The sequence below is a fragment of the Catharus ustulatus genome, chromosome 16, assembly GCF_009819885.2.
Source record: "Catharus ustulatus isolate bCatUst1 chromosome 16, bCatUst1.pri.v2, whole genome shotgun sequence".
Classification (NCBI taxonomy): Eukaryota; Metazoa; Chordata; class Aves; order Passeriformes; family Turdidae; genus Catharus; species Catharus ustulatus.
Genome location: NC_046236.1, coordinates 2,338,606 through 2,360,079, shown reverse-complemented (window position 1 = coordinate 2,360,079; position 21,474 = coordinate 2,338,606). Strand labels below are relative to the sequence as shown.

Genomic DNA, 21,474 nt, shown 5'->3' with positions numbered 1-21,474 from the left:
CCTAAGATTTCAGTGAACCATAAAACAGGAAGAAATTTAGTTTTGCCCCATCTCCAAAACACAGGAAGAGCAGCACTAGGACAACTTGGGGTACATGAACCTGAGTATTCCAAACAGAATGGGGAGCAGGGTTTTGAAGCAGTTTGCCCAAGTGACTCCTCCACTCCTCTCCTGCTTTGGTGCACACTGGAGAGCTGAACCTGGATTCCTCCAGGGTGAACTGAGCCAAAGGACTGGCTCCAGGAGCACGCCTGACGTGCTCCAGCCACAGAGGTGCTTTTGTTCCAAGACCTGCTCCAGGAGCAGTGCTAGGTAGAAGTCCTAAAGTGTGCAGAACGTGGACATCATGTGCTCAGCACCTCCTACTTTGCTCTTTGAAGAGTTTACTTGCTCCTGTTGACTCAGCCTCAAAGATAGCTACAACTGCTGCAGCTCAGACAATTAAGAGATAATATACTAGACATACAGCATAAAAAATAGGATATAATTAAGATATCAAAGGTTGAAAGGAAGCTGAGAATTGAAGTACTGGTAGGGAAACAAAGCTTATGTCTGTTATCTGTACAGCACTTTTATACTTGAAGAGAGTACGGGGTATGACATAATTAAACAACCACTACAAACTTCCTCTTCTCTATCGCTACTATCAACAGATTCTCAGGGAAAATAGTAAAGCAAAGCCTCCTAACAGCACCTCCATTCACAGAACTGAGCAGGTGCTTGGCAGAGATCAATTAATTAAGAGGTGAAATCTCAGTTTCCCTTATTAAATCTCAGAGCTGCTCCCTAACAAAACCCTCCCCTGCAGCAGATCCTACACACCAGCCCGTGGCACTGCTGTTTGATGGCTTTTATCATTGGCTTTGATGTATTTTTTCCCCTGATGGCATTTACCATCAGCTGAGTAATCTGGCTGCAGAACAAAGTTCTGAGGAAACAGGAAAAAATGGGCAGCTCTGAAGCACCCACTAACTACCACATCCCCCGAGGGTCTGTGCATGGCAGGGAACAGAGTAAGTGTCCCACAAACCTGTGGCTAAGGGCACTCATGGCAAAGGTCTGCTTGGCTTACAAGTACACACAGCCTCTGATTTCTCTAACTGCACGAGACATTGGTAAGAAATGGCAGCTGAATACAGCTCTACAAAAAAATACAGAAGGGAAATGGGGGAAAAGCAAAGCCCAACCCATATTCCTCGTTAAAGTAATTCTTACCACATGCTCCAACTGCTCTCATAGCTACGTTTCAGGGTAAGAAGAGACCATTAAATATCAGTTCACAAAGCAAATTTCATCTTATCTAGACTGCATATTATTTTGTCCATCTGTAGTATGCTGGCTGAAGCAGGAGCTGTGAAAGGCATTCAGAGCTGCAAAATCTTCTATACTGAGGAGGCAGAGCAGCCTGTGACCTCTCATGATAAAGGTAACCAAGGACAGAACAAAAGTCTGAGAAAGACCATGAAAAACCCACTGCTGGCATGTGGTACAATTTCTCTACACAGTGCTCTTGTGATCTCCTAGAAAATATAAACAAATAAATAAGAATATTTAGGAGCAGTACCATCAGTCTCCACAACTAAATTCATGTCAGTTTGGGATTCATACTGAGAACAGTTATAAATGCAGCAAAAATATGGAATTATATTTGTTGCAACAACACAGCCTTCACACTGCATTTGACTGTAAAGGTACACAGAAGAGGGAAATATCCCAGGGATGTTTCTCTACAACCTGTTCAATTTATTTCCATTAGAACAGCAAAATTCGTCTTCAAGTAACAACGAGGTTATGTCTGATGCTGTTTTCTTGAAAGCACACTCCCACTGAAATACATCAGTGTCAACACTTTCCAAAGAAATTAACTGAATCTGTATTTTTAGAAGCTCAAGAGCAAGCCAAAGCCCAGGGACACACATCTGCTTCAGCGCCGTGGCTCCCAGGCACCAATGTCACTGCTGATGTCGCTGCCCGCCCTCAGCCTCCGCTGCAGCCCCGCTGCAGGACAGCCTGCTCACCAAAAATAAGTTTTTGTGTCACATCAAAACAAGCACCTGCCAGGGGCAAGTGCCTGCCACTGCCACCACTGCTCTGCAGTGCTCTCCCCACGTCCTTACTCACTGACCTTCCTACCACCATCCTGGCCTCCTTTTGTGTTTGTTGCCACAAATATCTCTTTCCTCCATCACAATGCCAGTTTTTGACTCCTTTGGGCTCTTCCACTCAGTTTTCCAGCTCACTTCATCAAGATGGGTACTTTCATAAGCAGAAGGGATAAACTCACAGAGCATAACAGGGTTTGTTACATATTCCACTTCCATTTTGATCCATCTCCCTTTGAGACAAAGGCACGGCACTGAAGAGACACAGCTTTGACAAAAGAGACAATTAAATCCTCAGCTCGTACAATCCTCCTGCACGTGCCTCTAAGTGCTGCTAGAAAGCAGCCAAGAGTTTCACTTCAAAATGAACACTGTAAAAAAATGAAAATCAGACTCCTAACCAAGGGGAACCAAGGGATCCTTCATTTTCTTCTCCAAAAGGCAAATTTGCCGTTTCATCCCCAGAGCCTCCGAGCTGCAGAAATGAGAGCATCTGCCAGCTCACTGAGCCACCTGAGTAACTTTTTCCAGCCTAACTCCAAACTGCAACAACTTGCCATATCAAACTGCCAAATCTACAGTGCTCATTTCTTTCTGTGAATCCAGCTGTCATTTTTCCCAAATGCCTTCGCAGTCCCAACTCTCCCGATGCCAAAAAAACCCTTTTCACAGATATACATAATTTTGCAAAACACATATGCTCTCTGTATGGCACATGAAGTCAATTAACAAGTTTACTTACCGAATTGAAGGATGACACACAACAGTAAAACAAAAACCTTTTGCAGACAGCAAACACATCAACCTTCCTCCTCCCTCCAAGGCAACACTCTCAGAAGGAGCACTGAGTTTTAAAGCCTATCTTGAGTACCACAGATGATCTTTCACGCTTATCTCCGTGGCATCTTTTATCCTGTAATTCCCCTGGGTGTTTGGGATCATCAGCACACTGAGTTAAATGTAAAACAGGGTCAGCAAGCACAAAGCAGGCGCTGGGGTAACTCTGTTCCCTCACAAAAGAAATAACAAGCACAAAATAAAAGCACATACCTTTTAACTGATCGGCTACCACGCTCTGACCGACACGCTCAACCACCTTTCCATCCTCCATTTCATAACGATCATCCAAATATTTGGCAGTAGCTTCCGAAATATGGACCTTCCCAGCCACCCCGAGCTGCTCCATCAGATTGGCCAAATTCACATCGTTGGACCACACATCGAACTTGAACCTCCTCATTCCCAAAATGCCACACAGCACTGTCCCGGTGTGAACACCGACTCTCATGTTCACCATTTCTTTCTTCTCCTGGCAGAACTGCTCGATGGCTTTGATCATCCCCAAGCCCATCTCGATGCAGCAATAAGCATGATCTGCCCGGGGCTCGGGGCAGCCCGCCACGCAGTAGTAGCAGTCTCCCAAAGTGCTGATCTTCTCACATTTAGTGTCCTCACACAGACGGTCAAAGCGTCCAAAGAGGTCGTTCAGGAGTCCCACCAGGGCGTGGGCTGATTTGTTGGCGCTCATTTTCGTGAAGCCAACAATATCTGCGAACAAAATGCTCACTTGCTCGATCTGCTGCATTTTAAAAGGACGGAATATTATGGGGGTTTTCTGTATGGAGGGCTTCTTCTTCCTGTTTTTGGGGCTTGAGGTGGAATGACGTTTGATGGAGTTTTCACTTTCATCATCCCCCTGCTTCATTAAGTCATCAGCTATTATTCTTGGCATAACAGAATGAATCATCCTCTCTTTCAGGGCTTTTTCCACTTCCAAGTCCTTTCCATGCATGATGGATTGCCCCACTTTCAGGAATGTGCTTCTTGATCTGACTTCGGACATGATAAATAAATGAATACCAATGGCGTGGATGCAGATGTGCAGGAAGGCTTTGCTCAAGAGCTCCCAGTAAACCGCACCAGCTCCCAGAGGTGTGAAACAGTTCTCATCACGGAAGTGATAACCAAAGGTCTCGAAGAGGACCGAGTACGACAGTCCCAGAAACAAGCTTAAATACAGGGGTAAGTGCATCACTGTGTAAAGCAACAAGAGCACTTCAATACACATAGAAAAACTGCCCACTTGAGAAAGACAAGTGTCTGTGGGATCTGCCGGGGGAGTCCGGTTGGACATGTCACCACTTCCTGAGACAGGCTTCAGAGCCTGGAACTGCGGAGCGAGGGTCAGAGCAAACACCAGGAGGGTGAGTATCAGCGAAGTCCATACGTAATGGCGGGAATAAGTCTTAGTGAAAGTGAACACAAAAAAAGCTACACATACCAGAAGGAAGCACAGAGCCGGCACCATGAAAACTATCTGTTTCTCTCTCATGTGTATGCCGAAGTAGATGCCCCAGAGCAGACAGGCCACGCCGATGTAGAAGAGGGCATAGCGAAACCTGCGCTGGGTCTGCGGAAAGCATCTCTCCATGCAAGCCTCCTCCAGGTTGTTGGAGTCGAACTTGGGGTTCCACCACTTGGAAGAGGCCCTCTCAAAGAGCTGCGGCAGCTTCTTCTGCCGGCGGAGGCCGGAGCCGCTGACACCCGCTCCGCCGGCTCGGCGGGTGCCCCCCGACTCCCCCGAGCTGCAGCTGGAGGAGATGCTGTACTTGCAGTGCTTGGAAGAGGTGCAGCCCTGGTGCTGCTTGGGGTTGATTTTCACCGTCACGCTGTTGCTGTCCCCGCTGGAGTCGCAGCTCACCTCGGTGCTGTGGTGATGCAGCAGCTGCTGGTGCGGTGGGGAAGCCATGTTGTCAATTCTTCCTCAAGAGCCCGCGCCGGACTTAGGTCTCTGGGGTTGCCAAAGCCACCGGGCTCCTCGCTGAGTCGCCTCTAGTCTCCTCCGGTCCCCGCCGCGTAGGGGCGGCCGGGCAGCGCCGCGGCGATCGGCCGCTCGCCGGGCTCCGCACACAGCGCGCCGGAGCAGCCCCGCATAGTCCCCTCGCCGGGGCCGAGCCGGGCCGGGGCTGCCGCCGCCCGCCGCTGGCCCCGCTCCCCCGCAGCTCTCCCGAGGCGCGGGGCGGGCGGGCCGCTGGCTCAGCCCCGCGGGGGGGACGCCGGGGCCCCGCCGGGAGGGGACCGCTCCTCCATGTCGGCTGCAGCTGCCCGCCGCTTCCTCCCCGCACGACCGCCGACGAGGGGCCGCCTCCCGCCCTCAGCCGCCCGCCCAGCCGGGACGGCAACAGCAGCCGCTCCCCTCTGCTCCTCCCGCCCGCCCGTCTGAGGGGAGGAAGGGGAGCGCGGGGACGCGCTCAAGCGGCCGCCACCATCTTCCTCACGGCGCGGGGGGGGGTTCGGGGGGGCTGCGGGAGCGCGCCCCCGCTGGCCAATTGGGCGCGGCGGCGCGGCGGGAGCGCGCCCCCCCCCTACACACAAACACACACTTCCCGCCTGAGTGCGAGGGGCGCGGGCAGGAGCGGGGACAGTCCCCTCAGAGAGCGGTGGGCGTGATGTCGATGGCACTGTCGGTGAGGCAGGCGCGGGACAGTGAGGGGTGGCGGGAGGCGCGCGTCCCCTTAGCGGGGACAGTCCGCGGGGCCGGACGCCGGGGTTCCCGGGCTGACCCCGCCACCGCCCTCCCCACCGGCTGACATTTGCCATGCGCAGACAACACGCACTTCTCCAAACAATTCAGCCCGAACCCCGCTGCAAACTCGCTGGGTTATTTTTCTCCTCGTTCTCCGCTTGTTTATGGCTGACGCTATCTCGCCTGCACCGCTCGCTCGGTTTCATTATCTCTTCTCGCAGATGGACCGTGGCTTTCCTTCACAGGGCTTCTCTCCGCTGGTGCTATAGCTCCCTCTCCTCTTCCCGGCTCTGCATCCCTCACCCTTGCTCGCAAGTGATGTTCCCACATTGGTCCCACCTCATCCCTCTCAGCTCCAGCCCCACTTCTTCCTGCTGTGGCTTCTTCCCTGAATCTCATTTACTTTTTTCCAGGTGAGCCTTCCCCAGCGAAGCATTTCACTCCAGCCATCCTTCCTCCTACAGTCCCTTCTCCTCTGAAGACCACACCAGCCCGTAAAGTAAAGCCAGTGGCGCTAATGAAATAATGGTAATATTGTGGCCAGTAGGACCAGGACAGTGACCATCCCCTGTGCTGGGGCATCTCCAATCCGGGGTAAGTTTTTGGCCCCTCAAGGCATTTAGGGGCTGGAGCACCAGGAGAAGCTGAGGGAGCTGGGAAAGGGGCTCAGCCTGGAGAGAAGGAGGCTCAAGGGGAACCTTCTGGCTCTGCACAACTCCCTGACAGGAGGAGGCAGCCAGGTGGGGTCGGGCTCTGCTCCCAGAGAACAGGGGCAGGATGAAACAGCCTCAAGTTGTGCCAAGACTGGTTCAGATCAGATACTGGGAAAAATTCTTCACTGGAAAGGTAGTCAGATGCTGGAACAAGATGCCCATGGCAGTGGTGGAGCCACCATCCCTGGAAGTGTTCAGAAAACAAGTGTACATGGTGCTTCACAATATGGTTTAATGGGCATAGTAGTGTTGGGTCAAAGGTTAGACTCAGTGGCCTTGGAGGTCTTTTCCAGCCATAATGATCTATGACTCTCCATACTCTTTTTCAAAAATAGTAATACAAAAATCTGTGACCACATAGTTACTGAAATTGAAACCTGCCCTATTTTCCATTTGCTTAGTAAAAATGTCCTGTAAGCATGTGTCCTGGGGTGACTTCATCATGTTGAGTTCTATCCCCATCTGTCTGTTTAGCCCAGAAATAAGTTTTGTACCTTAAAGGCTGGCTTTCAGAATAAAAGGGGGTAGGGGGGAAGGAGAAGCAGTAGAATGTCTGAGGCAGTTGCTTTCAAAATACAGAGATGGGAGTTCCATCACTTTGTCTCCTGGACATGGTGGACAGCAGGAGAGAGCTCCCCTTTGATTTTAGTCAGTTTTTGACTAACTGAAGCAGAGAAGTTCCCCAAAAAGTTATTTCCCTTTTTTTTTCCCTGGAATTATTTGAACCTGCTCTTGACTGGGCACCCAGGGGAAGCACCAGGAGTTTGCACACCTGTGGCCCACTGGGGCCTGGCCTGGCCAGCAGCATTTTCCAGCACCAGAGGGACTGAGAACAGCTGATCTGGGATTGCTTCTCAAGCTTCAGGGACATCCAGAACCTCTGGCTTCTGCAAGACTGGCACGCCAGCGAGTCCCACAGCATCACCTACATTGAGTTCACCCTCAGCTCGCAGCCTGCCAGGCCATGGAGGAGATGCAGCTGCTCCCCCAGCCCAGTAGGGTATTTATTGCACAGTCTGGAAGCCACCAAGATCTTGAAGATGAGGAGCTTACACAAATCTTGGTATGATATCAAAAACCTACACAGAGGAGGATCTGTGAGAGAAGTTGAAGATGTAGGGAGACATTGAATGTTGCAGCATTATTAAGAACAGGACTACTGGAGAAAGCAAAGGTTTGGGCTATATCAGGTACCTGAAACCATCACAAGCTGCCTGAGCAATTGAAAAATGTGATTGAAGCTACAAGGCCATTTTGGCTGAACCTAAAAATAAATCATCTGAGTCTTCTGAACACGATTGTCACAGTAAGAGCATGAGTCCAGAACTAAGAGGAAATACATTTCCATTTTGTATGCAGCCAGAATTCTGAAGCTTTGAAAGAGCTGAGACCCAAATTCAAGAACCAGTCTCCAAGCACCTGTCAGTGGCATCTCAGCTGCCCTTTAATCAAGGGCAGCTGTCAGCCCTCATCAATTCAGTTCCAGGTCTGCAATATTGTGATGTTCAGCAAGACCCTCATAGCAATAGTGGGTACACTGTGATTCAGTACAGCTCTGCTGCTTCTGCTGTGCATGCCAGGAACAAACCACATGGGCTTGAGTATCCTCCTGGAAATCAGCTGGCAGTTTCCTAGAAGATGGAAGTGATAGCTCAGAGTAAATACAACTTCCAACTTTATAAGTTGTCTCCTGGATAGCAAAGAATAAACACATTTTTCACACAAGATGTAACCTCAGTATCCCTGTGAGGCTTCTGCCATATTTGCCAATGGTATTGTCTGAAACTGTTTGGTTTGGGGTTTTCTTTTTGAATGGTTTAGAAAGAGCCTTTTGAAACTTGGTAGTCTTTGATAAAGAGAAGATCAAAATACATATTCTTAAGATACTGTGGAAAAATCTTGGATTTGGCAAGAATCATGTCACAGCTAAGCCAAGACAGATAGGGCTGGCAACACCATCAGCCCTTCCACTGGCATTCCTTACCAGTCATCATTCACAAACTCCACACATTTTCTTCTGTATATCTCATTCTCATACAACTCTGTCTCCTCTTCTTACAGACTTCTGGGTTACTTCCGACTCCTTTCTGTTATTGGCAGCTTGTACTGATTCCTTTACTTGTGGGCAGTTTCCTATGGCTCTGACACCTTCCTTCATTCTGCATGGCTGGCTCATCCCAAGCTGTCCCTTTCCCAGCCACCTAACCCTGACTGAACCCCATGCAGCATCATCTCACCTTACCTGTCCCTTGTAGGACCCATGTCCCTTGGCTCAGCGCAGCCTCCTGCTCTCAGTGCAAGCACCTGTGTGAAGGAAAGCTGGTTACTCCTTTGTGTCCTGTAACCTGATTGGCAGGGCACAGATGTCACCACTCCTTGGTCATCAGTACAGCTGCAAGCTGCTGGGGGAGATTCCCTCCTGCATTACCCCAGCTCTCCACACAGTCTGTCAATAGATCTGCAACATGTATCAAGGCTGGAGTGTATTTTTGATGAGGTTTATGAATTAGAAGCAGATTTATGGTTGCACCTGTGGCCCACCGGGGCCTGGCCTGGCAGTGACATTTTCCAGCACTGGAGGGATTGAGAACAGCCTGAGCTGAGCTACTGCGCACAGGAGAGAGACTTTCTGAATTTGTCCTCTCCTCAGAGCAGCAGGAGGTTTAGTTGTTCGGTATTGGGGGTTTTTTTTGTGCTGAGCAGTGCTTTGCCTGTTGAATAAACAGGTTTTTTCCACTTCTCTCAGAGATTTCTTCCCGAACCGGCTGGGGGAGGGGCCGCTTGGGTTTGCTTCCTCGGGGGGGAACCCTTTGGAAGTTTTCTCCCAAATTTCCCCTAAACCAGGACACCATGCTATAACATATGTTTCTAGTATTATTATTCAGAAGAAATTTGTATTTCCTGACATACTCAAATATCAAAATAATCTCTAAAAATTTCCAATCAATAGCAATAATTGCTCTGGTTTTGCTGTGACATTGTTGTCTTTTGAATTCCAGCTAATGGTTCAGCTGATCAATATTTTATAGCGAGTGCTGCTTACCATGCAGCTCTTACATAAACACTGTTGGGAAGAGAGAAACCCCTGAGCTGACAGAGCAGAAAGGCAGGATGGTCTCCTGGGCTTGGCTATTAATTGATAAATTTACTAAAACTTCATTCCAACGTTTTTATTGATTCATCTAAATATACTTTAAGTTACATTTTTACTTTGTACAGGATGATTAATTTATTTAATCTGCAGGATTAAAGAAGTGCAACAGCTTCCAAGGATTCAAAGGCACGATGGGAAAAGGAAGAAAGTTTTTTACCTCATTGGCAGAGAATTTAGGGTAAAATTACCTGTGTTTTTAATTTTTTTATGCAGACCTGTTAGATTTATGTTGGGTGATTTGAATTTAGAGATTTAAGGGGTAGTGGAATTCCAGCATAGATTTTTTTGTCTTGTTCCCCTGCACTCTATAAAGTGGGACTTTGTTCTTAGAATAAACAGAATCACATCAAAGATACTGGCTGCATCACAAGTTTTCACTGAGTGACCCACATGATACTGAATTTTGTCTGGCTACTGGGCAGAGACAGCTTTTGATCTCCTCTAATAAAATAGTTCCTCTTTCCCAGCTTTTGTTTACAAGCTCAAAGGAGGGAGATGGGATGGAAGGAGACATCTGACTTGTCAGACCCTCCTTTGGTAAGCTTCACATGGGGATTTCAAGGGTGTGCAGAATCCCTGCTCCCCCAGTGAGCTCTCATTAGACTTTTAACCTGTAGATTCCCATCCTGCTCCTCCACTTGATCTTTGGGTGGAACACTCACTGGCCTGGCCATTCCGCACCTTCCCCTGTAGTTATCAAATTCCATGGAAACACCCTGCATGTGCAGTCAGGGAACAGTTCACTTTCATTAGCTCTGTTCTGGCTGGGACAGACCTGGTGCTGTCTCCTGAAACACTGAATTTTTAATTTCACTCTGCTTTTATTGTGCAAATTTTTCTCTGTTGAATTCAAATAGCGGATTAAGTACATGAAGCAGAAAACCACAAACGCCAGTGATGCTTGGATTCATTTTAAGTGTGACTGAAATTAGTTTTAGAGAGCAAGAAGTGGTTTGAGGTTGTATTTGTTATTTCCTCACCACCACCACCACCATCTTTACCCAGGATGGGTGTAACAGGCAGTGTGTCCCTCTGTGAGGGACATGAGTGGTCATGCCTGTGACATCCTTTAAGGAAGATGCTTCCTCTGGATGACTTCCTTAGTGACCACAATGAGCTATCCTAGTAGAGCTAGGAGCCTCTATGCAGTCTGGATCTTGAGTCTTGGGTTCATTCTGGACTTGGTTGTGCTGGTTCCTTGTGGAAAACTCTGACCACCCTTCCTGAATACTCTGTGACTTATTCCCTCCCTGAATTAGAGGAAATATTTCACAGAGCAATAGCTGGGCAAATGCAAATCCTCCTTGCAGAGTTCTTGGAACTTCAAGCCACTAAATATACACATTTAGTCTATGGAACTGAATTTACTTCCCCTCTCAGAGGAACAAGCTTTGTCAGCTGTAATGATGAGCTGTTGTTTGACATTCATAATATTGTACTTCACTGCTTATCTGATGGAGCCACGCAAAGCTATTTAGGGGTTTCTGAAATGTGACAGCCCACATGATGCTTTTTTAGACTTCACAGACCGCCCTCATGAGGCAGGAGAATCTGACATGGGAACGTCTGGCTGGAACAGCAGCATGCCTTAATGCCAGCGGGGTTGCTGTGGCTGGGAGGAGGAATGCCCTTTGGAAGTCTGTGTGCTGTCAGAGGAAGAACTCCCAGACTGAAAGAACAGGCATCATGGATGCCATGGGTGGGGACTGTGGGGATTATTATTGGTGCTGTCTGGAAACAGCATCAAGATGGAAGCAAATATGTCAAAACCTGTTTGGGCCATCCACAGACAGAAGGGGCTCAAGGGAGACAGCTCAGATGCCCTTTTTCATGTTATCTTGCCTTAATAAACAGCCAGATCTCACTTTCTAACAACTTCTGTATCTTCACACTTGCTGACATATGGAGCATTCATTGTAAACTTTGTTTTGAATCCTGGAAGCCTCCAGGTGAAAGAACTCATTCAGGAAAACTAAAACTCAACAAATCCTCTGGCATCTGTTCACAGACTAACAGGTAAACATCAGCAAATATTGTGAGAGACTGTTACTCCTCTATGGTTTTAAAAATTACAAAGTATCACAAGTTTATTTCATTTTTCCATAGCAGAAGAGCAAGAGTTACCTTTGACATCTGTTCCACATGAACCTACAGAAGCTGAGTAAATGGGTGGTGAGTTCTCACTTCCTTACAGTGGCCAGGTTGGTTTTGTGTTCTGTATTTTCATCCTTCTGAAATTGCTATTCAATTTATTCATCACTGAGAGGATTTCATATCCCAGATGAGATACACTGATTAAATAAGCAAGTAAGCAGTAGAAGATCTTTTTATGTGACTCAAGAGGGAGGATAAGTCCCAGTCTGGATGAGTGGCAATCTCTGACTCTCCTGGGACCAGATTTTACTTGCAGGCTTTATGGTTGTCTCATTGTAGTGGCCTTTTCCCAAAAGCAATGCAGTGTATTCCACTTATCTTACAAAATGTCTGCCACCAGGAGGTGGCTTCACTCAAATATACATTTCTTTAAGATGAAGACAAATTTATTGCTCATTCCATTCATAACCAGGAATTCTCCTGGCTTGCTGAACTGCTGAATCAGCATGGGTACCTCACCCTTGAGTCAGCACAGCCCAAAATAGAAACTTGCTCCATTTCCAAAGAGAGGAAGTACCACTGTTGTCTGCAAATACAGCCACGTCTGACTTGCTTTTAACACTGCAAACACTCAGTGCAGGGTCCTGCATGCCACTCTGCTGCTTAAAACAAAACAAAACAAAAAGTAAAAAGGCACTGTCTTATTCAAAATAGGAATGCTAAGTATGGATGGGACTGTGTGGATGTGGATGTCCCAGGGAGTAAGAGAAGGACTTTCCAAGTGGCAGTCATTGATGTCACCTGGCCTAGCCCAGCATCAAGCTCCCACTCCACCTGCTTGCAGTTTCTCAGGAAATACAAATTAGGGAGACAAGGGATGGGCTATAACCAAACTGAAGCAAAGTCATAATCCATTAGGAAATAATGGCAAGAAAACATAGTAGAAGCTCTAAAACATTGACTGGAGTTCAGCTACCAGCATTCCCAAGGTACAGCTGAGTCAGTCCTGCTGCTATGAGGTAATTCTGCTTTGTAGCACAGCATAAAACAGCAAAAACCTGGGGAAATGACCAAGACCTGCAGTCAGATAGTGGGAAGTGACACTAAAGTCATCAGCAGGACTTCATGAGTAGGTGGAAGGCAGTGAAAAGGCACATAAAAATAGTCCAATGTGTTACAAATGAGGGAGGATTTTCTGTGGCTCCAGGTCAGGACAAGAAATAGAAGAATGAGGATAATGTGACTTCACTCCATCTGCCCTTCTCAAGCTCTGCAGTTTTTTCTCTTGCAAATGAGCGTCTGTGGTTTTTGGCATCCTACAAAAGGACCCCTATTGTCAAGCAGCACTGGGGTGCCCCCTTCCCATGGGTGCTCCTGGTTTTCCTTTCCTGCATGCTGCAGGATGGTGTCATGTTCTTCCTGGTCCAAGCAAACTACTGTTTCTGGTGCTTCTGTTAAACATGTCTGAACTGGCTCTATTTTCCACAAGGAAAGGCCATTCCAACAGGCATGCAAAAATCAGTAACTCCTTTTAAACCATGGGCAGAAGAGATGTGATCCTTGGCACAGAATTTTCCTGCAGTACTCTGGAGGAAACTGTAGATATTTGAAAAATTTGTCATTTCTGCAAGGGGTGTGAAGGTTGCAACACGCGATTTTACAGTTGCAAATTGAAACATGTTTTATATTTAGTGTTTTGGATTATTCAGTTGACAAGAGGTGAGAGTGAGGATTTACAGGTGTAATTACAAGATTATGTAGTCACCTTGTGCACACACTGCAGGTTTGGGAGGAAGACCTGCTGCAAATCCACAGAAAAACCCAACTAAGGAATTGCATTTGCCACAAGCAATTACACAAGGTAAAACTTCGTGAAACATTTGCTATGTGTGCACCAGGCTCTTTTTAAATTTAGATTTCTGGGAAGGAGAGAATTGCTGGGGCATTTCTGTGACCTGATCCCTCGTCTTGGTTGATCCGCGATGGAAAGGTGACCCCGCGCACGGCTGAGCTGGGAATGGATCTGGTGAGAGCCATCCCAATCTGAGCCAAGCAGAGTGTTCCCAACTGCATCCCTGAATAGATCCACTTGCTCTTTTGCTGGCTCTATTTTAGCCACAAATCTGTTATTCTGCCCTGTGGGTGCCAATGTTAAAAAAAAATAACCAAACTCAGTAATAATGGATTTCTGCTTTTTTTTCCCCAAAAGGTTGAAGTGAACATTCTTCTCACAATACATAGGTCTGCACCTGTGACATTCAGAAAGATGCATGACCCTCACTCCTTCAGTGGAGCAGATATCTCTCAGCAACTTAGCAATGCTGTAAGTGATGAAGTGGAAGGCATTAAGAAACTATTATATCAATTTTTAGTTTGTATTTAAGACCATTTCTATAACTTTTGCATTCTCAAGCTTGGAAAAAGTTCACTTCTGTCTACAGACAAAGGAACCAGTTGTTAGTTCAGTTTGTTGTTGTGGTGGTAGGATTGAGACTTGGATTAAAGAAGAAAAATTGGTACAGGGCAATTTATAGAATCAAACAATCATGGAATGATTTGGGTAGGAAGGGACTTTAAAGATCATCTCATTCCAACCCCCTGCTCTGGCAGGGACACCTTCTACTAGACCAGGTTGAATGTGAAAGCAAAAACTCATGTTTAAAACTGAGCATGAATGCATATTTGTGCCATGTGCCTTGTTCTGTTTCCAGAGGAAACAAAATGGGAAGAAAATGTTGGTGAGAACACTAAAACATAACACTTTGGCAGAGGTGGTTATCACATCCTCCAGGCATTTTTACCTGTGGTGCTGCCCTGACAGTTGCAGTGTATTGTGGAAATGAAGTGTGCAGTCACTCAGGACTGAGTCCTGCTGCTTGTGGATGAGGCAATTACATCAATACCTTTTGACAGAGGTAAGAGGGAATGCTTGTTTCCACAGGGGAAGGGGAACAGTGGTTCTGAGAACTGAAAACACAGCAAATGTTTGTTAAAAGGGGGAGTTGAGGAGCAGGACAAGGTGGCACATAGAACACAGTGAAAGGTCACAGAGGGAGAAATGCTACAATCCAGCATTTATTGGCTAAATGTTACCAGGATTTAGGAATGGGGCTCTAATCCTTTTAGAAACCAGGGATCTCCTTGAGTTGGGTGAATGGGAGAACCGACAACCACCATCCATAAGCAAAAATCACACCCCAGTGCTTTGCCACATTAAACTCTTAGTGGAACAATCAGGGAAAATCCCATGACAGGCTTTCCAGCAATTGCCCACCAAAGGTTTCCTCCAGACTGCAGCTTCCAGAAGCTCTGAATGATTTGTACCTGTGAGAACTGCTCAGAGGTTGTTTTGGTGGATTCAGAGAGATGATTTATTCACCAAAGGGAACTTGGTACAGACCGTGCTACTGTGTGTGATCTCATGCCTAAAACCGTCCCACATCTTGTCTATTTATTTGGGAAATTAATTTCTTGAACACTTGGAAAACAAAACCAGGAGTTGAAATTGCCTCTCAATATTTCTTCAGTCCAAACAAAAAACCAGCCAAACAAGCCCATTGTGTGTTTTACATGTTTAGTCAAAGCATCTCAGTTATTAATGTCAAATTCCTGGGTACCTGGAGAACCTGTTCCTGAATAAGCTACAAAGCTGAAGCTTGGCTGAAAATGAAATTAAAGTAAGGTATCCCACCATCTTCAGCTGAAGGATTTTCCACACTTCTGCAGTGACTTGAGGAGGTGGAGACATGTGGCCAGAGAAAGAGAAAAGGCTCCAGCCATGCACCAGGGAAGGGGGTGCTGAGAAGCAGGTTGATGGTGCCAAGTGTTTTTTTCCCGTCTCATTTATCCTTATTTACCATCCTTGTTTCCATTCCTTCCTCAGCTTTGTCTCTGTTGAAGAGGAGGGAAAATATTCTATTCCCCTTTTACAGTTGTAACACATATTCATTGAGTCTCATTCTATTATAACTCAAATAACTACTGCCATGTTTGGTTTTTTATTTGGACCATTTAAGTTCTTAATTAAGAACTTTCCCTTCATCTGGATCTCTTGCTTCGTTTTCTCATTCAGTTCACAGTCAAGTCCCATGGAATGCTTTAGAGACACTTTGAGTTGAGGTATATGAATTTTTACCCATTTTTTCCTGCTGTCCTGTCTCACCCCTCCAGCTGCGCTGCTCAGACCAGGAGGCACCGAATCCATCACTTTGCCTCAAGCTCCTTCCAAGCCAGAAATGTGGGCAGGGCTTTTGGAGAGATTATCTTCCTAACCTCAGCCTGAGTACAAACTAGCCCACAGCCCACCTCTGTCCCTAGATGAGCAGTTGTGCTTGTTTAACCATGGAAACTTCAGCAACAGAGTCACTGCCTTCATCTTTCCCCAAAAAAGGCAACACACAGCAGTGACAGCTTAGTGGGAGGATGTTCTTTTCCCCAACAGCACAGAGCTCCACTGCCTGGAGCCCACCACCTCTGCACTGCTCAGTGTCCTAGTAGAAGATGCAGATGTAGAATTTTTGGGCTGAGGTCCTATTTGAATTATGTCTTAGGCTGGAAATGAACATATAGGAATGAAGGATGTTCCCAGTGCCTGTGGGGCTGACAGCAGGGATGGTCTGGGCTGCTCCATCCTCCCTCTGCATCTCAAGGCAAAGATGTGGCAAACACCCTGGACAGAAAGAAATCCCTTTTATAGGCCTCAGATCTTACAGAAAATAAAGAGATACAGAGCTGAAGAAACCTCTTAGGCTGGAAGTGTATTCAGTGTTTCTGCAGAATAGGGAGAGCACAAAGCTTCACTTACCAAAGCAGCCAAATCTACTGAACTGTGGGGTTGGAAGACTTTTATGTGCAGCAAGTAATAACTGTCTTTAATTAGCTTTGTTTACACGATAGATGTCAATGTCAAGCTCTCTTGGTGAAAAGGGCAGAATGTCCTTAGTGGGAAATGTGATTTTTGAAGCCTGACAGCATAAAACCAGCGGGAAGGTCTGTGCTCAGACTGCTGGGGAGAAAAATCACCTTTGGCTCAACAAAACAGGAAGGATTTCAAGCCCACAGAAGAAGTTTTTCAAGAAACTAATGAAAATGGAGGATTATAGTTTAAACTGTTTTGCAATCGCTGGCCTCAATCCTGCAGACACTTTTCAAACACACTCAATTTTATATCTGCGGTTGGTTTCGCTGACCCTCATGGGATTATTGACACCTGGAGATAGAAATGAAGGTCAGACTGTTTACAGACCAGAGTTTAAACTATAGCATTTTAATTTGAAAAACGACGTTATATCAAGGTCTGCATAATCGGCTCACTGGTATCCTTTATGTTTGAAAAAAAAAACCCTGAGAAATTCAGGAATTAAGATTCATGAGGTGGTCTCAGATCTGCTCCCTTGTGTGAATAGGACCTTTTGTTATGCTGGATCACAGCACTGGGCCACAAAACTTATTCAGCAAATATTAAAAAACCCGCCTTCATAAAATTTGAATCTATGGCTCACATGCAAATACTGTCTGCATTTCTTTCCTCTCTAAAAAAGTACGTTTGGCCACTACCCGAGACTAAAAGGTTTCCCCTCATCCACAGAGAACAACTACTTGGGGAAAAAAACCCTGTTTTGTATTTTTTTTAAATTTTGATTGTTTTTCTTTTATATCTTGGGAGTATATTGTACCTGCCGTGAAACAACTTTTTGAAACCCCCAAAACAGGAGTAAATCCCCTCTGCCAGCTCTGGTTCCACCATTTATCAGGCTGTAGGTGCAGGAGCCAAACTGCCATTGGGCTGAGTCACATTTTGGCATTTTGTGTTCCCATACATGATGACGATGTTTGCAAGCAGCAGGGGAAAATCCCTGTGTTCATCAGCACCATGATCCCGGCAAAACCTTTCCCTCCTCAGCTGCATCAGCACAGCCTGGGGGTGTGGCAGAGCCACAGTCTGGTGAGGGCACTCTTGTCACTGCTCTGCCACTCAGCACTCACAATGCTCACGTTGCATCCCAGACCTCCAGCTGGCTGGGCCCTGTGGCTGCCAGAACCCCAGATCGGCCCAAATTTAGGCACACCTGGTGCCCCTCTGCCCTACCCATCTACTCTGACCCTCTGTGATTCTGCCAGCATCCTCTGTGGCTTTGGAAAGCCAGCTTTGGCACTCAGGACACCTTTCACATGATCTTTATGCCCCCAGGTCCAAAATTTTCAATGTAGTATTCCTGGCACTGCTATCGTCCTTGACACCAGCTTTATTTTTATCTCGCTGCCCCTTTTTATCTCCAACTCCCTTGCCCTAAGTCTTATCTTGTTGTTTTGCCTTTTCCCAGGTTTTAAGGACCAGACAGGGACTCTGGCCACACAATGAGCTGGTAGACCTGGCTGTATGTGGCTGTCACTCCCACCTGCCTCTCCTGGCATTCCCTAAATTTTAAGCATAACTTCTGGCTTCATCACAGTCCCGTTTGTCACTGGGGACAGGTAGAAGAGGTTGTCCCTTCAGGCCCTGCCACCACAGTTCCTCTCAGTATCCCCTGGCTCAGGCTGACCCATCACCACCTGGCCCACGTCCCACCTCTGACATCCTGCCTCATCCTTTTCCAGATGAAGAGCCACAGCTGGAGTAAAACAGGGGGACAAAGCCGTGGGAAAACCCTGTCCTGGGATGCAAGAACCCCAGCCTGTTCAGTTTGCCACGTGATTGTGCCTGTCAGCACAGCTCTGCCGGGCCCTGCAGGGTTGGAGGCTGGGCTGGTGCTCCTGGGGCATTTGGCTGAGTCTGTCACCACTGATCTAAGCAGCAGCAGGTCTCAGCTGCTGAAAATCCCATCCAGATCTGCTGCAAAGTGGAAATAATTTGTTAAATGCTTTGTATTGGGGCAGCAGCACCCCTTCCTCTTGCAGAAGCATTTGGATTTCTGCCCGTGAAGAGGACCAAAGAGAACATCAGGATCCAACTAGGTGAGCAGATACTCGGAGCACAGCCTTGATTTTGGCCAGGGCTGGGGCTGCAGCTGCAGCTGACATGAACTTTCCACCGGTGGCAATGGGTCAGAGGCAGCTGGGGCTCCTTTCCTCCTCTCTCCAGCCCTCGCCTTTAGGGAGCTGTGGGCAGGATTAAGGAGAAAAAGCAATGTATGGGTCATGGGAAGAGGGAAAATACAAGCAGCTCGGCCAGCCGAAGAGGAAACAGTGGACACAGATGTGTTTGGAAAGTTGAAGCCACTTACAGAGGATGCATTTACTTGTATTTCCTTCCAGTAGAGCTTAATTGCAATGTTTTTTAATGACAGGTAGGATGGGAGTTGGGCTCCTGCCTAAGCACTTCTGTGTCCTGCATAAAAGTGCTGAATTTAATATTAACAACAATTAATCACAGCTACCGGGAAGCAGCCGGCAGCATTCCCTGCCCTGGGAGTGCTCAGTTTGCATGCTCAGCCCCACCAACTCCCATCCCCAAGCCAATGGCACTGGAAAGTCACAAGGAAGCAAGGGCCTTCCCTGTGCTGCTGAATTTTGATCTGGAGCTGAGGTGGTGGTGGCACCAGCACCCCTTTCCCATTCCCACCAGCAGCCTTTGATGGGAATACAAGGTGATTCTGGACACTTCTTGTCTCTCCCATGGATAGGAATTGGCCACTTACCACCATCTCAGCCACATTCCATTTTCCCTCCCTCTGCCCCAAAAGGCTACTGGGATAATTCCATGTCAGAGCAGCCCATGTGGGTTAGGGTGGATTGCAGGTTTGCCAGGATGCTGATAGATTTATTCTGTTGTTGATACCCTCTCTCATTAGCAGCAGTAATTGCTCATTGCATGTGTTGCACAGGTACATGAGTATTTTGAAACAGCTCATCTTTGCATCCTGTAATTAAATGACCACTAATGAATGTGTTAGAGAAGGAGCAGCTGAATGCTCCAGTCCATGCTGGCCATCCATAGAATAACTGCTGGGAATTCAGGGTGATATGGCGCCAAGTTGCTGCCTGGGCTGCAGCAGCTCCTGGCCAGGGGCAGCAGTAGGTGAGCACCCTGTCATCCCTCCAGCCTCTGCTCTGCTTAGAGGTACCCCCAGGCCCTGGCACACCACCCACCACTCCCCGTTTTTTCAGGGGTAACATTTGCTGGACACCTCATGGACTGAAAAGCCCCTTCCCAGCACTCCAGACCACCCTGGCTCCTCTGATGCTTGCCCTGAATATGATGTAGGTACAAAAGCAAGCAGTGATTCCTTGGGGACAATGTCCAGGTTTTTGCCATCTCCCTCAAGCACACAGTACTTTTGGACATTCCTTTTCCCAAGGTAGACAGCTCCAGAACAAGGCTTTCTCCCCTTCCTCCACCCTGTCTCCTCCAGGAAGCACCAATATCACATGCAAACCCCAGTCCTGGGTCTGAACCCCTTTGCAGCCTGCAAATCCTCCTCCCATGGAGAAGTGTGGATGTGGGACTCAGGGGACATGGTTTGGTGGTGGCCTTGGCAGTTCAGGATTAACAGCTGGATTTGATGATTTTAGATGGCTTCTCCAATGATTCCATTGGTGTCAGCTGAGGGAAGTACTTCCAAAGCCCCTGCCATCTAAGATCATAACTCTTCAGGACAGCTTTACTTGCCTTCCTGGTTCAGTGTTCTGCATATCTTGGGCAGAATGTGTTGATTTTGGGGTTCTCCCCAGATACAAACTGACCACAGTGCTCTGGTTTGAGGCGGGAAGTGTCTGTCCAACACATCCTGAATCCACACAATGCACATCTGCACTTAACGATGAAACTCTTCCAACTCCAATCCTGAGCCTGGGTCCTGTCCTGGGAGGGGTGCCAGAGGTCTGGGGTCTATGCAAGCCAGGGTGTTCTTGGGGCTCCATGAAGTTCCACAGACACAAAAAGGAGGGACTTAGATGGAAGGGGTCTTTTGTTTGCTCCAGGAGCTGTAAATGGCACCTTGAACCAGTCAGGCATCTGCTGCCAGCAGTGAGAGTGACAGACCCAACCCTGTGGTGGAATTTTGGGACCACCTGGGCAGGATGGTTTCATAAACATGTCACAGCCACTGGGGTCTTGCAATTGCAGCACAGGGAGTTTTGGAGGGCAAGGTTTGGAAGGAGTTTGGCCCCAGCATTAGATGCATGGGAACAGCAGAAAACAGACCAGGTGGGGACCTCCACCACGCAGCAGGCAGAGCACCAGGGCCCCGCCCCGGCTCCCAGCAGACCTTTCCAAAAGCTTTTATTCTTTTTCTGTGGGATGTGGGATATTTTCATGCCTGCCAGAGATGCCACACAGGGGCTGAGGTGGTGGAGGACAGCCAAAAGGGACTGTAACCCCTTGGCTGGTGTTTGAGGAACTTCAGAAGACCTTTGGAAAATTTGGTGGGAGCACCCTGGGCACTGGTAGGATCCAGCTGCCGCCAGGCTCTCGGCAGCACCAGCAGCTCTTCCCCAGCAATGTCACTATGATAAATGTTTGTCTTTTCCGTCCAAGAGATACAGCAGAGCCGCTGCCAGGACCATGTCTCAGTGGAATTGGGGTTTGCACTGCCAGGAGCGTTACCGGCTCATGATTCACATCTTTAGAGCAGCTTTGGAAGGAAAATGTGTTTCTCACCAGGCAGACCTTCATGCACGTCGAGATGCCACAGTTTTTCCAGACTTTCCAAAGGAAGCCGCAGCCAAATGAGACATTCTTTCTCTTCTTCCAGCTTTCTTGGAACAATCTTCTTTGATTAGTGAGTGAGACAGATAGTTGGAAAGAAAGACAGACAGACAGGCTGGGAATAGGGTTATAATGAGCAGTTTGCGTGAGCCCCAGTCGCCGATGGGAGGGTACCTCCATCTGCCCCTCGCTGGGTGGCTGCTGAGAGCCCCTGCTGTGTGCTGTGCTTCCCCACCCCT

The 21,474-nt window shown here is 47.6% G+C and overlaps 1 protein-coding gene, 1 long non-coding RNA gene and 1 pseudogene across 7 annotated transcripts in view; 2 read left to right on the top strand and 1 right to left on the bottom strand.

The window, feature by feature from the left end:
- Nucleotides 1-5,002, bottom strand: part of ADCY9 (adenylate cyclase 9) — a 90,985-nt gene extending 85,983 nt beyond the window's left edge. For all 5 annotated transcript variants that reach the window (XR_004419546.2, XR_006163067.1, XR_004419547.1 and 2 more), the window contains exon 1: nt 3,153-5,002. Coding sequence is in view for 2 of the 5 variants with exons in the window: in XM_033073850.1 (XP_032929741.1) it covers nt 3,153-4,851 (1,699 nt within the window). In the remaining 3 variants the exon portion in view is untranslated. The remainder of the gene's footprint in view (nt 1-3,152) is intronic.
- A 549-nt stretch (nt 5,003-5,551) lies between these two features.
- Nucleotides 5,552-8,002, top strand: LOC117003935 (annotated as a pseudogene).
- A 622-nt stretch (nt 8,003-8,624) lies between these two features.
- LOC117004060 lies at nt 8,625-17,072 on the top strand. 2 transcript variants are annotated; one of them, XR_004419581.1, is made up of 4 exons: nt 8,625-11,511; nt 11,605-13,912; nt 14,301-14,504; nt 15,760-17,072. It is a non-coding gene; the product is annotated as an uncharacterized LOC117004060 (long non-coding RNA). The 2 variants fall into 2 exon arrangements; XR_004419580.1 differs by having other exon boundaries at nt 11,602-13,912.
- Nucleotides 17,073-21,474: the final 4,402 nt, after the last annotated feature.